Source organism: Apus apus, chromosome 2 (genome assembly GCF_020740795.1).
Source record: "Apus apus isolate bApuApu2 chromosome 2, bApuApu2.pri.cur, whole genome shotgun sequence".
NCBI lineage: Eukaryota > Metazoa > Chordata > Aves > Apodiformes > Apodidae > Apus > Apus apus.
This window is the reverse complement of record NC_067283.1, coordinates 98713840-98727896: the sequence shown is the minus strand read 5'-3', so window position 1 is coordinate 98727896 and position 14057 is coordinate 98713840. Positions and strand designations below refer to the sequence as shown.

The 14057-nt window shown below is 39.2% G+C and overlaps 1 protein-coding gene across 1 annotated transcript in view; it reads left to right on the top strand.

Annotated features, from left to right (window-relative positions):
- The window catches only part of DOK6 (docking protein 6), a 242296-nt gene extending 230987 nt beyond the window's left edge, over positions 1–11309 (top strand). Inside the window, exon 8 of the mRNA XM_051612120.1 lies at positions 10919–11309. Coding sequence (XP_051468080.1) covers positions 10919–11058 — 140 coding nt within the window. The 3' untranslated portion in view covers positions 11059–11309. The remainder of the gene's footprint in view (positions 1–10918) is intronic.
- The last annotated feature ends 2748 nt before the right edge of the window (positions 11310–14057 follow it).

Genomic DNA, 14057 nt, shown 5'->3' with positions numbered 1-14057 from the left:
CCACAAACCACCTTCTTCTTCCCATTTCCATCAAAATGCACATAAGGAAGAATAATTGTACATCATAAATATAATGAATTAGGTTTTACCAGAGTCCTGGCTTTTGAACACATTGCCTACAATTTGAACAACACTTTGTCCTTAAATACTTGTAGGGAAGTGCAGTAATGGGACAACTCTGACAAAAGTATATGATCAAAAGAGATTATGACTTTTGCTGGTTTTGTGCAGTGAGGAGCACTAGCAGAACTCAAGGAGGACTGAGGGTGCAGTGCAACAATTTGCTGAGGTAATTTAAGGCACAGCCGATCCTAAAAGGAGTGGTCCAGTTCCAGCTCATAACCATTTTCAACAGCCAGGCATTTTCTTTGAACAGCCCAGAAGTAGAGCACGTCTGACACCACAGTGAAAGCCAATCAGGCACAAAGCATGTTTTGGATTTGGGTTTTCTTCTTTGGTTGGTTGGTTTTGGTAAGGTTTAGTTTTGATACCCTATATCTCCCTATTTGCCTGGTTCATGAGGTGTGCAAAGAAAGTGCTATAGGAAGGACTCAGCTGCATCACAATTCCTACCCTCAATGTCTTAGACTTCATATTTTATATGTGTTTAGTTATCACATTATACTCACATGATAAAATTGTATCTTAAAATTAATAGTTGTAGAATAGGTATCCATATGGAGTGGTAAAATCCCTTGTGCCCATCTTTTCCTGCATCAAGTAATGTAAACTCTACCACCTGCCAGTTGTTTTTTTTTTAGTTTGTTTTCCAATCAAAGCTGTATTTTACTCATATAAAAATGTGGTGGAAAGCATAATTTCTCCATCCTAGCAAACCAAATTTTCTCTCTAGCTTCAGACCTCATGTGCTGAATTTCATTTTATGGCAATTTTTTTTTATATGCTAGTTACAAGTATTTGTGAATGGATTTTTTATAATAAAAATACTACCTGGCCAGGCAATATTTGCCACACTAAAGATCAGCAGAATTGTAACAGCAACAAGATAGAACAGTACTAAGCAATCAGCCTCCAGTAGCGTCCTATTTTCAAAGGCAACGGACTATCTCCACTTCATACACTTTTTGTCAATGTAAGTATTTTTTTTTCCTTCATTTTGACTAGATACTCTAATATGAAACTAGAAATTCACTATTTCACTTCACCTCTGTAGTATCAGTAGAATTGAATGAGGCCTGGATATTGTTTTGTGCAAGGGTGTGTCCATGTCAACATGGTTTGAAATGCAATAAATACTTAACACTGAGATATTCCATATAATCAAAATCAAATGCAATGTATAAATTTACATTTTTGCATTGACTTTTTTGATAAGATGCTTCATGCTAAATCAGTAACAGGTCTAGGGGTTGATTTTTTTTAACAAGGTATCTGATAAAATCTGTGTTTTGACTGGACATTTAGCTGTGATAAAAATGCAACAAAAGCATTTGGAGGATGGGAATAGTGAATGCTGAGACAAGAAGTTGGTAAACTAAGATTATGACATTGCATACATAGCTACCTAATTTAAATTACTCTGGTAGATGTAGTTTTCAAGAATGTAGAAGAAAATTACACTAGAAATCTCTTTATGCCCAGAGGTCAACAATCATTTGACTCTTAAAGTGACTCGTTGCTGTATACAAGAATCAAGAGAAAAAGACAGTGAAGTGTGTAGTTTTACCTGCTTTAATATAGCAGAAAATGGTGACTTGAGACACAGCAACTGAATTCACACACTTTTATCTATCTTTCATGTTTCTTTCTTTTATCACTACCTATATATTCTTCCCACTTCTCAGTTTTCCAGTAGCAGGGTACTTTTTCTGAGTTTCCTTTGGCTTGCTATGACCCCGTAAGACAAAGTACTGTCAAGACTAATATTCTTACTGAAGCTTAGTTGTTTTATCTTCCCCCAAAATTTATTTTGTCTTAGAAAGCAAAATGGCTGGAAATAAAGTATTGCATCATATCACAGAGTAGTGTGGGATGGAAGATGGCTCTGGAATTGATTCATCCTAACTGCTTGCTCAGTGCAGTGTTAGCATAGAACAGGGTTGCCTGACAAATACTCTGGTATCTATAAACTGAACTTTTAATGTATAATTGCAGAAAATTTCACTTTTGCAGAATCTGTGAAATCAGACATGGAAACCTTTCTTTCTCATGCTTTTAATCTGGAAAATACTGTTTGAAGCAAAGTTGGACCTTAGCCTAATTTTGTATTAAGTTAGAACATGATTATGCCTCCGTCTACTGTGTTGGTAGAGTAAAGGAGCTGGACTCAGAACAGAGGGAGAAAGGAGGCTTGTTTCAAATTGCAACAATAGCAGAAGTGTAAAAATATGTAACGATTAAATCAATTACTCTCGGTAAGGACCACTGCAGTCTGTATATAAGAGGCATGGGGGAGGAACTTTTTACAAAGGCATGCAGTGATACGACAAGGGGTAATGACTTGAAACTAGAAGAGGGGAGATGTAGGTTAGAAATTAGGAAGAAAATCTTTAGTGTGAGGGTGGTCAGACACTGGAACAAGTTGTCCTGGGAAGCTGTGGGTGCCCCTTCCCTAGAAGTGTTCAAGGGCAGGTTGGATGGGGCTTTGAGCAGCCTAGTCTAGTGGGAGGTGTCCCTGCCCATGGCAGGGAGGTTGTAATGAGATGATCTTTAAGGTCCCTTCCAACCCAACCCATTCTATGATTCAATGGTTCATATGTTTACCTTCAAGTTACATTTTTAAAAATACAATTAACTACGTTCACATGTTGAAATAAAATTAATAAAAAGAAATAATTATGGTAAAATAATTAAATAATCCAATTATTCCTAGTTGGCTTAAGATTTCTAAGTAGTAATTTTCTAGAATTAAATTTTTATTCAGCCTTTTTTTAAAACTTTAGTATGTCATGTAAAGGAAATTCTAAATTGCAATCAATACTTTTATTCAAATTTGTGCTAAATACACTGGTATTTTGTAGTAATGCCCATACAGCTGAGCAGCCTTATGGAATCTAAGGTGCTGCAGCATCTCCATAGTTATGTTGTAGGTCAGCACTAAGGATTTTGAGACTGAAGATACAGGGAAAAAAATTCAGTAAATCATTTAGGTTCCACGGCTTTCTATGCATCCTGCTTCAGTAGTGGTTTTTGTGTCATATTTGAGTCGTATTGGTTGAGAGAAGAAGAAAAATACTATTTGTGGATTTTGTAGCTTTTTGATGCCAGAGCTGTTTTCAAGAATACAAAATTAACTCTTCTCTACAGTTCTTCTGAAGCAGAGGAAATTGATTAAAACACACTTTGTGACATGAAGTAGTAGAATTGGGGGAGTATTTTCCTATGGCTTACATATGGTTTTTTAATTTTTTTTCTTGTTCCAGGACAGGACCTTGGAAAGGTGTTACTAAGCTTCCTTCATTCTTTATTTAAATTTACTCTCAGGATCATAGAATGCAATGAAGCTGTAGTCCAAAGCAATTAGGTATGAATGATTCATCAAGATAATTTAATGTAACCTGGCAAATTACACCAAAATTAAATTTTTCTTGATCTTAATTATGTTGGAAGCAGAGGCAGTATGCACAAGGACCTTATTTCATGACATGGTGCTTATTTATAACAATTCTTTAGAGGAAAAACCCAATGGTTTCCTAGTAACAGAAGTGATTGATGTACATATAAGTAGATCGATCACAACTTCTAAAAGAAAACTTGCAGTACTCAGCTAAATGAAAAAGGAAAAAAAAAAAAAAGAAGTTGTGCAGGGATGAGCTTTTAAAGACTCCCTTGCTCCTGCTTATTGGGAGATTTTTGTTTCTGGTTTGAATTAAGAATTCAAAATATTAACCAGAAGGCAGGTGTCAAACCTTTTTGTTTTCTAAATGAGGAAAAGATTACGGTTTTCTTTTCCAACTCAAGAATTCTAAGCACTCTCTCATCTGATGTTCTTTGGTTAGAGCACTCATCTGCGATGTAGAAGTCCTCTTAAAACTCCCCTTTGCCTGTGGGTAAGGTTCAACATTACACTTTATGTAATGCAAAAATCCACTGAAAATATTCCTTTTCTCCCTTCTGCCTGCACTGCCATTCACTGTCACTCAGTTCTGCCATTGTGACTGAAAGGTTGCTTAGCAGACTGAAGCACTTTGGTCATCTGGTCTGCAAGAGCCCTAGAAATTGTTCTACTGGCTGAGGAGCAAGAGCAAGAACTGAGTGACAGCTGGTAGCTGTGATGGTTGAGACACAGACTCCAGGGTGAGAAGCAATGGAATCATTTATTATGAAAAAAATGCTCCCTTATATACTCTTACAGTGGGAGTTGAGAATTAGAAATCAGACTACAGAGAATGTAAACAACACTCACACCTGCTCCTTGGCACATACATAGACCTTGGATTGCCAGGATGTAGCCAATCACACACCAAACACATGATAAACAGTGTTCTGATTTTTGTCAACATTCACAGTGCTGCTCACAGCAAGCCCTGGCCCTTAGCTGGTCTCATATTGTTTTATCTACTTCTTTACAGATAGAGGAGGCCCTTTTTCTTTTCCCATGGCTATTCTCCACATGTAGCCTCTGCGTCAGCATTGTCTGGTGACACAAGGCTAAGAGTTGGCATGGTTTTTCTCAGATTAGTTTTGTTATCAGAAAGTTTGGTTGGGCAATGACCTGTGAGCAATGTGTAATTCTATGATTCTATGATTCTATGATTCTATGAAATGCAGGTGAACACTGTCACCACCAGACTACTCCTCTGATGCAGGACCATTTTGAAACCCTGTGACTAAGTCTTCTAATACAAGATCTTTCACATACAAGTGTATATTCTTGTGGTACAATGATTAAAATTTAATAGAACCAAGAGACTCCTGTCTTTCAGCTTCTGCTGCAGGCCTTTTACGTACCTCATAATAGATAGTCATTAAGTAAAATAAAGAAGCAGACTTTTGCATCTACACTGCAAGCTTTCAGCTGGGATTTCTTAGCCTCTGAACAGATGACTTTGCAAACAAAATGATGTTCTTCTAATGCAGTTTTACTTTTCTAGGCAATAATAATAAACTTTATTTTTGAAAATAGAAATTGGCATTTCCATTCCCAAGATTATGAGCTCAAAATTGAAGTCATTAAATTAAAGACAATTGAATATCTTTATTAGTATTATGTTTTGTGTATTTGTACTTGGGCGTGCTCTGAGATTCCAGGAGGATGAGCTTTGTGATGACTATGGTTGTTTCTATAAATGTTATAGACAAACATCATTGTTCAAAATGATTTTCTGTGAATCAATCAATGCAAGCTGAGACCAAATAAAGTAAACCACTTGTTGCATTGTAAAGCAACCTTTTCTTTTTAAAAATATTAGTTGGAAAATTCTGTTGTTGACAATAAAAAGAACAGTCTGGTAACTAGTGAAATATAGGCAAAGAGGATTTCTCCACAAAGGATCGTGTAAGAAGGTGGAAAAATCTCAATTAACTAACAGATGTTTGAGGAGAAAAATGTTAGTAAGAAGGAAGAAGCTGTATGTTGTTTCCTCACACAATTGTCACTCAAAATAAATGCAGCCCTTCTGCCAGTAAAGTTCACCAAACTGGTACCGGCCTTTAATCTAGATTTAAGTTCTTCAAGGACTTGCCCAGCATCAATGAAAGATCCCATTTATTTCAGAGGAGGTCCAGGGATTATACTGAGGAAATGGCTTAGGTGGAAAAGCATGTCTTGCTTTGCAGCATTTTTTCTAAGACAAAGGACAAAAAGGGAAAGGCACTGTAATTATGTTCTGAAAGCCCACTAGGGAAAATATAACACTTACTGCAAGAAACTGAATTATTATGACTGCTTCTTTTAGATGGAAGCTTTTATCCTCTAAGAGCTTTTGTTGCAAAGAAAGAGGTTCCACATTTTATTCTGAATGAAGAAAATGTACTTCAAAAAAACCCTACTACAATCTCAAATCAGCTATTTGGCTATTATTGCATGAAAAAGGATACTTCCATTTGAGGCAGAAAATAAGTGGTTGCTGTTATCCTATTTATAAAATGATGCTGGTTAGAATTCTGCCAACCCTCTGTATTGAATATACAGTGTCTTTTATTGAGCTGTTGATGACAAAGCAGCTTTTGCATTCCTGGTGTTAGATGACTGAAATAGCTAAAGTCTCATAGCAGGACAAACTGCTATGAAGCAAAACATCTATTTTACAGCAATGATGCAGTGGGATTGGAAGGGCATTAATTGGCATAGCAATTATTATGCTGTCATTCACAAAAATTGCAATGGAAAGGACAGATGGAAATGGAAAAATAGCATACACTACATTACAGCATATTGTGGGCCTGTTTCAGTTCCAAATAAAGAAAAACAAATTTTCCCTTGAATTTAGCTGCAGTAGGAATTAAAATTCCAGAGAGCACAGATGGGGTCCAACTTCTATATTTTCTAAAATAATTTTGGATTTCATTCCATCAAATATTTATCTTTCTGAAAGGAAGACAAATAGGCAATATAAAACCAGCAAATTTACAATATATCAAAATTTTTAGTCTTAAGGAAAAAGTTTTTAACATTCCAATGTTGGCACAAAAATGCTGGAGTCTTGTGAAGAGTGAATTTACATGTCAATATTTTGAAATAAAGAAAATGCATGTCTTAGGGAATGGCAATGGTGACAATTCTTTCAACACCTACAAATTATGTGAATTGCTTGTAAATATTATGTACAGAAAAAAAAAAATAGCATTATTTCATCTGTATCCCTACAGAAAATAGGAAGTATTTTAAAGTAATATCTTGAATAATATAACAAAACTAATATATTGACTAAAGGTCAGATTGGTTTAATTGACTGTGTGTTTCCAAAGATTTTTTTTAAATACTTGCTCTCCTATTACATTTAAACAGTATATTAGCTACTTAAGCTATCACAATGGGATCAAATTGGAGCATAGGAGGTTCAAGGTGAATATTCGAAAAAATTTTTTTACTGTGAGAGTGACAGAGCACTGGAACAGGCTGCCCAGGGAGGTTGTGGAGTCTCCTTCTCTGGAGACATTCAAAACCCACCTGGATGCATTCCTGTGTGATGTGCTCTAGATGACCCTGCTCTGGCAGGGGGCTTGGACTAGATGATCTTTTGAGGTCCCTTCCAACCCCTATGATTCTATGATTCTATGATTCTATGATTCACAAGCTGATGCAGCTCTTGTGGTAGAAATATCCATCAACCAAATATTTCTATCATATTCAAATCATAGAACAGTTTGGACTGCAAGGGACCTTAAAGATCATCTCATTACAACCTCCCTGCCATGGGCAGGGACACCTCCCACTAGACTAGGCTGCTCAAAGCTCCATCCAACCTGCCCTTGAACACTTCTAGGGAAAGGGCACCCACAGCTTTCCAGGACAACCTGTTCCAGTATCTGACCACCCTCACACTAAAGAATTTCTTGCCTAACTTAAGTATCCCCTCTTCTAGTTTCAAGTCATCACTCCTTGTTGTATCACTGCATGCCCTTGTAAAAAGTACCTCTCCAGCTTTCCTGTAGCTCCTTCAGGTACCAGACAGCTGCTATAAGGTCTCCCTGGAGCCTTCTCCAGGCTGAACAACCCTATCTCTCTCCTCCTTGGATCATCTTTGTGGCCCTTTTCTGGACTCCCTCCAACAGCTCCATGACCTTCTTATATTGAGGGCCCCTAAACTGGACACAGTACTCCAGGTGGTGTCTCATGAGAGCAGAGTAGAGGGGCAGAATCACCTTCCTCAAGCTGCTGACCACACTTGATGCAGCCCCTTGTATGGTTGGCTTTCTGGGCTGCAAGCATACACTCTCTTCATGTCTTTCCTAAAGAGCTTGTATCCATCCATTCCCACACTTCAGTCATAGGAGTCATCCCACCATGTCTCAGTGATGCCAATAACATCATAGCCCTGCAGGCTTGCACACATCTGCAACTCCTTTTGTTTATTTCCCGTGCTACGTGCATTTGCATAGAGGCATTTAAATTGGACATCCATTGAAGATGTCTTACTGGCTGTCTTACTGATTCTATATTGGATAGAGCCATTCCTTCCTAAACTCACAAGCTGTCTATTACCCACAGCTTTTTCATTTCATTTGAACCAATCTCCTCCATTGATTAAAATCATACTGTTCAGCTTGAGCCTCGACCAGGAGCCTTAGTTCTTTTTGTGCTGCTGAGTGCATCTTTTAATCTTTTGGATCTGTGACTGTTTCTCTCTCTCCATGACTACATATCGTAGCCATCAGGGAAGAAGCCTCTTATCCTCATTAACCCCTTTGGTTACAGAATGGCTAACATCTGCCCCTTTTTGAGATTTAGCAGCTATACATTTTCTTTTAAAGAACAGTAAGGGATGTACTAGCAGCTGAGGCACAAATCCAGGAAATGGAAGACCTGAACCTAATTTGCTTTTTAACCTTGATAGGTTCAAATTTAACTTCTGTATTACAAGAGCCTGCCTAGATACCTTGACTAGGTATTAGTTTAGTAGAGGCACTCTTCTTCACTTCAGTGCTGTTTAACATCTTTGTTGGAGACATGGACAGTGGCATTGAGTGTATCCTCAGCAAATTTGCTGATGATAGCAAGCTGTGTGTGTGTGGTTGACACCCAAGAGGGAAGGGACACCATCCAGAGGGACCTTGACAGGCTGGAGAGGTGGGCCAGTGCCAACTTCATGAAGTTCAACAAGGCCAAGTGCAGGGTCATGCACCTGGGTCGGCACAACCCCAGGCACAAATACAGGCTGGGGGTTGAATGGCTAGAGAGCAGTCCTGAGGAGAAGGACTTGGGGGTGGTAGTTGATGAGAAACTTGACATGAGCCGCTGGTGTGTGCTGGAGCCCAGAGAGCAACTGCATCCTGGGCTGCATCAAAAGTATGGCCAGCAGGACCAGGGAGGTGATTCTGCCCCTCTACTCTGCTCTGGTCAGACCCCACCTGGAGTACTGTGTACAGTTCTGGTGCCCTCAGCACAAGAAAGATACAGACCTGTTGGAAAGGGTCCAGAGAAGGGCCACCAAGATGACCAAAGGCTGGAGCACGTCTGCTATGAAGACAGTCTGAGAGAGTTGGGGCTGTTCAGCCTAGAGAAGAGAAGGCTCCAGGGAGACCTTATATCAGCCTTCCAGTACTTGAAAGGGGCCTACAGGAAAGCTGGGGAGGGGCTTTTCATTAGAGAAGTCAGTGATAGGACAAGGGGTTTTAAACTGAGAGAGGGGAGATTTAGGTTAGATATTAGGAAGAAATTCTTCACTATAAGGGTGGTGAGGCACTGGAATGGGTTGCCCAGGGAGGTTGTTGATGCCCCATCCCTGGAGGTTTTTAGGGCCAGGCTGGATGAGGTTTTGTGCAACCTGATCTAGTGGTAGGGTTCCCTACTCATGGCAGGGGGGTTGGAACTTGATGATCTTTAAGGTCCGTTCCAACCTTAATGATTCTATGATTCTATGAAAAGCTTCTTGAAGCAGAAGACATTTAAACCTGGCATCTCAGTCAGGTTTTGATAGCCAATGTCAATTTAACCCAGTGAGTGAACAGTGAAAAGGCATATACAAAATTCATCACACATACAAAAAAGAAGGGATTTTTATGACCCCTAAATGTGCCACTGGGAATTCACTCTCTAGTTTTATTGTCTTCTTGTCACTGAGATATATCTTCTAATTTACTTTTTATTCAGCTGAGTTTTTTCTTTCTTGGACCCAGTGTTGCTCTGGTCAACACATCTTCAGGGAGATTACAGGTTTTTTCATGAAGCAAGAAGTAACATTTTATAGCCAAACTTTTCCAAATACAAGTTAGGACAAAGTTTTGCCAAATCCAGTCAACATCATTCGTGGTTCCAACACTCCTGGGGCAGTCTGGAAAGGTGTTAGCTGTTTTGAAATGTTGCAATGTGAGCTGAGTTCTTCAGCGATTGAGTCTAAACTGTTACTTATTAATAGCTCTGTGGTTAAAGGAAAAATAAGATTTTGTATTTCTACATATAATATTTGTATTAAAGATTTTTTTTTTAATTATCCAAGACTATTTTAAATCCAGGCTTCAATATATGTTTCCAAAAAAAATGGAGAATATATGTTGCATGAAGATACACACTTTGGAACTTAACTTTTTGTCACTAATTAAATCACAGTTTTAAAAGTGAATTTTGAGATAGGCAAATGATCAGGGTACAGAATCAGCAATGTTCTAAGTTTGGTCATTGGCTTTTTAATGGCTAGGCTTCCCATTCGTGGTTTCCCATCTCACTTACTGTGGGTGAGCAAGCCATGATTATATAAGATTCACAAGCTTGTCTGAGGAAAGATCTTGTGCATCCTATTCCCAAGCAGTATTCTACCATGTGGCTATATCCCACCTCCAATTCCTTTTGAAATGACAATGATGCTGTGTTTACCAGACAAACTGGCATCCTATTCAGAAGCCTGTAAGTACATGAAGCGGTGTTTGTGTGACAAATCCCTTTAAAACTGCTGGCATTACTTTCATCACTTTAAGCAGTGCTTTAGATAAATAAGTAGTGCATTACTTCTTCATCAGCTCTAACTAGCAAATATAATGGAGATGTATACAGTAGGAAACATAAAGATATGATATCCTACATTTATTAAAAAAAAATAAAATCTGCCTTTAAATTGTGCCTCTGTCGTGTCCTGGATTTTCTGCCTCAGCTGGGCATCCATCACTCATTTGTGCTCTCAGACACAGACAAAACCCTGCTCTGCAACCCCAGCAAGGCTTGATATGGCATGTCTGTTTTCCATGCGCCCTGGCAGTACATCAGCCTGTCAAAGTCCATGTCCATGGTAAAAGACTTAAAGTACATTAAAATTAATTAAAGCCCAGTTACATATTTTGTGTCCATGTCCCCCACACACAGGTCACAGCCTCGGCTCAGTGAAGGTTTCCCGGGCACAGACGTTTCCCAGCTACCCCTCGGAGCAGGGTGAGGAGCACCAGCAGTCCCTGTCACTGGCCAGCAGCTACACCTTCAGCTATGGCTCAGGCCTGGTGCAATGACAGCTGGGTGCAGCCAGTTGAGAGAGACAGTTCAGCCTGGAGCCTGCCGCCAGGGCCAGGGAGCTACCAGGCCCCTCTGCACCCACCATTTGCTGTGAAAACTGATGCCTACCAGCTCCAGTCGGGTCACCGCCAAGGTGGAAACCTGGAGAGCCAGCTTCCCTGAAGCAGAGGCTAAGTGTTTGTTTGTTTGTTTATTTATTTTGCTGATATTTTGTTGATATGTTCAGAAAGTAGGGGGGCGGCTGGGAAGGGAGAGAGGGGGATGCATTTGCCTTGTGAGAAAGTGGTGGAAACAAACTCAACTGTGTTGGTGTGAAGGTTTCTGCATGACTGGAGAAGGCCCATTCTGGGGCTCCATGCCGATGGCACACTCAACATCGGGGCCTTCCTACCCGCCTGCACCAGCAGGCTGGCCTGTCTTCACCTGTAGTGTTTTTAGGTCCTTGCTGCAGCCTGCCGATTCCTGCAGGAGTCACTGAAATGTCACCAATTTGAGACGCAACGTCAGCACTGTGGGGGTCACCTTCAGAAGCAAGCGAGGTCTCTCATTACCTTAGAGGTTGGTTGAGTGTTTTTTGACCCAGATGCAAATAGATGCTGGAGAAGCAGGCTAACACGATTTGTTGGGTATAGAGTTTGATGCATTAAGGTAAGGTTATTGCCTGGTATGGCTCTAACCTTAAATTCTTGGGGCACAAATTCGTCCTTTACTACTAATACACGTTATTCTCGTGACACCCCTGAGAGCTGTGAACGTCTATATCAGCAGCACAATCTCATCCTCAGAACTGCAATGAAGTCTTATTTTTTGCAAATTATTTAGATAACCATGCCTGCAAGCCTAACTATAAAAAGCAGGAAAACTGTTCTTCAGACCAATAAAAGCAGACTGGCGACTGCCTGTGCCATGGCTATGCTGGATATGGTAGAGCTGAGCCCTCGTCTTGTCTTTCTGGTCAACGTTATTTTGATTTTCTCCATTTTCTTCTCAGTTTTCTGTTCTAGATGCACATTGTACCGTGTATGATCATGTGTCATGCATCAGTTTAATTTGAAAAGAAGGATGAATATCGCTTAATGGACATTTTCTGTCTTTGGAAGACGTCTTTAGAAAAGGAACTGCCGTAGGTGTGTTTGTAATCAGTAACAAGGGAGTAAGTTGGAAGGCATACCTGTATGTGGGGAACAAGTTTTATCTCTGCTGAACATTTAGAATTTTGTAAGTGGTGTTGAATATTTATGTACTCCTTACAATGCCCTGGAATGTTTGAAATTGTGGGGAGAAACATCTGCCCTCTTGCTATGACCTGAGAAGCCTTGTGTTCTGGTTCCGGTGTGAACTGATTGCAATGATCACCAGAGCGATTCATTTCGTTAGCTGTTTCTCAGGACAGGTTGAGGAAGCATATCAAGGAGGAGACACAGAATTTTTTCAAATTAAACAATCAATTTTATGTGCCATAATTTAACTAAAGAAGTGCTGTTGGGTTGTTTTATATATGCATATATATATAAATATTAAAAAGTACAGAAGAAATTTCTGCTTTTGTTCAAATACTTACTGATACACTATGTCCAGCTTCTCTTCAACCATTTTCCGAGCTAGAAGGCCTTGCAGACGTACAGCTTTCTACACCTCAGTGAACAGCTGCTGAATAAAATAGCCTGTGATCAGCCTGAATGGAACTCTTCTATTCCACTACAATGAGCTTTATTTATTTTTCTTCTTTTACCTGTCTCATTCACTACCTCTTTTCCTTCTCACAGTGCTGCCATACTCAGGAATAGAACAGCTCCCTACAAAGAGTATATCGATGAGCTAAAATGGAAAACTGCTCTCCCACACTTTACCTTGGTTCTCTCTGAGCTGTACCCATCAAGGAAGTTTCATTCACATTTTCATTTAAGAAAAAAATGTTGGTTGCTGTTTAGCTTTTGCAAAATTTCCAGTTTGCAAATATTACATGCAAAACATGATAGAAAACAATAGATACTCTGCTGGTGTAATTCCTTTATTCAATACAGCTTTGACGAATATAAGACTTTTAAGGAACTGGCCAGTTGTTGTTGTTTTTTAATACCTATGCAACTGCAATTATTTTGTTTGGCCTAAAATTATAGATTTTATTTAGAATTCCTTAGATTAAGTTCCCAATATGCTCTGCAGATTTCTATGCTGCATCCACATAACTGTTTTCCTCTGAGACTTGAATACTACTAATATAATACATATTCTACATAGTCTGAAAGTGGGGAAAATGCAAAACAGGAGATTAACAGAACTGCTTTGTAGTTCCCCATGCTCACATACTTTTAGAATCTTTCTACATCCTAAAGCTAGGGCTCTAGCTGTGTTTAGACAAAAAAGCATAAGATCTATATAGTGTGTTCTTTCCTTTTCCTGGTGAACAGTTTCTGTCTGTCACAGATAATTTTGTCTTCCTATGCGGTGCATGAATATTGTCTAGGTAATTAAAATGTAGATGCTATTTCCAAAGAAATACACACACAAATGCATAGGGTGGATTAGCCATGTATAGGAGTTTTACCAAATATTTTGCTTTCATTAGATAATACAACTATCCTCACAACTCATACATTCGTAAACATTTGTCAAGTCCCATCTTGTAACAATAGGCAAAAAACTGAACTCCAGGACAAACCCAGAGAATGAAACCAACAAAAAGCAAACCCGACATATTGAGAATCTATTTCTTCTAGATAGTAAACGCAGCCACACTGGAAGCTGAAAATAAGGATGCAACTTCACAGTGTACTACAACACAATCTAAGAAAGCTGGGTACCTGCAGCACAAAGGTATTTAGCAGCCAGGGCGTGTTGCCATTAGTGCCACTCCAGAACAGCAGCTAGCATTTCTGTAACATTTGTGTGTTTGCATAGCTCCCAGAAATGTTCCTCAGAAAAGCTTCCTTAGAACCAGGTAGCATTGTACCAACAGTTTGCCAGAAAATTCTGTTTCAAAGAATTGCTTTAG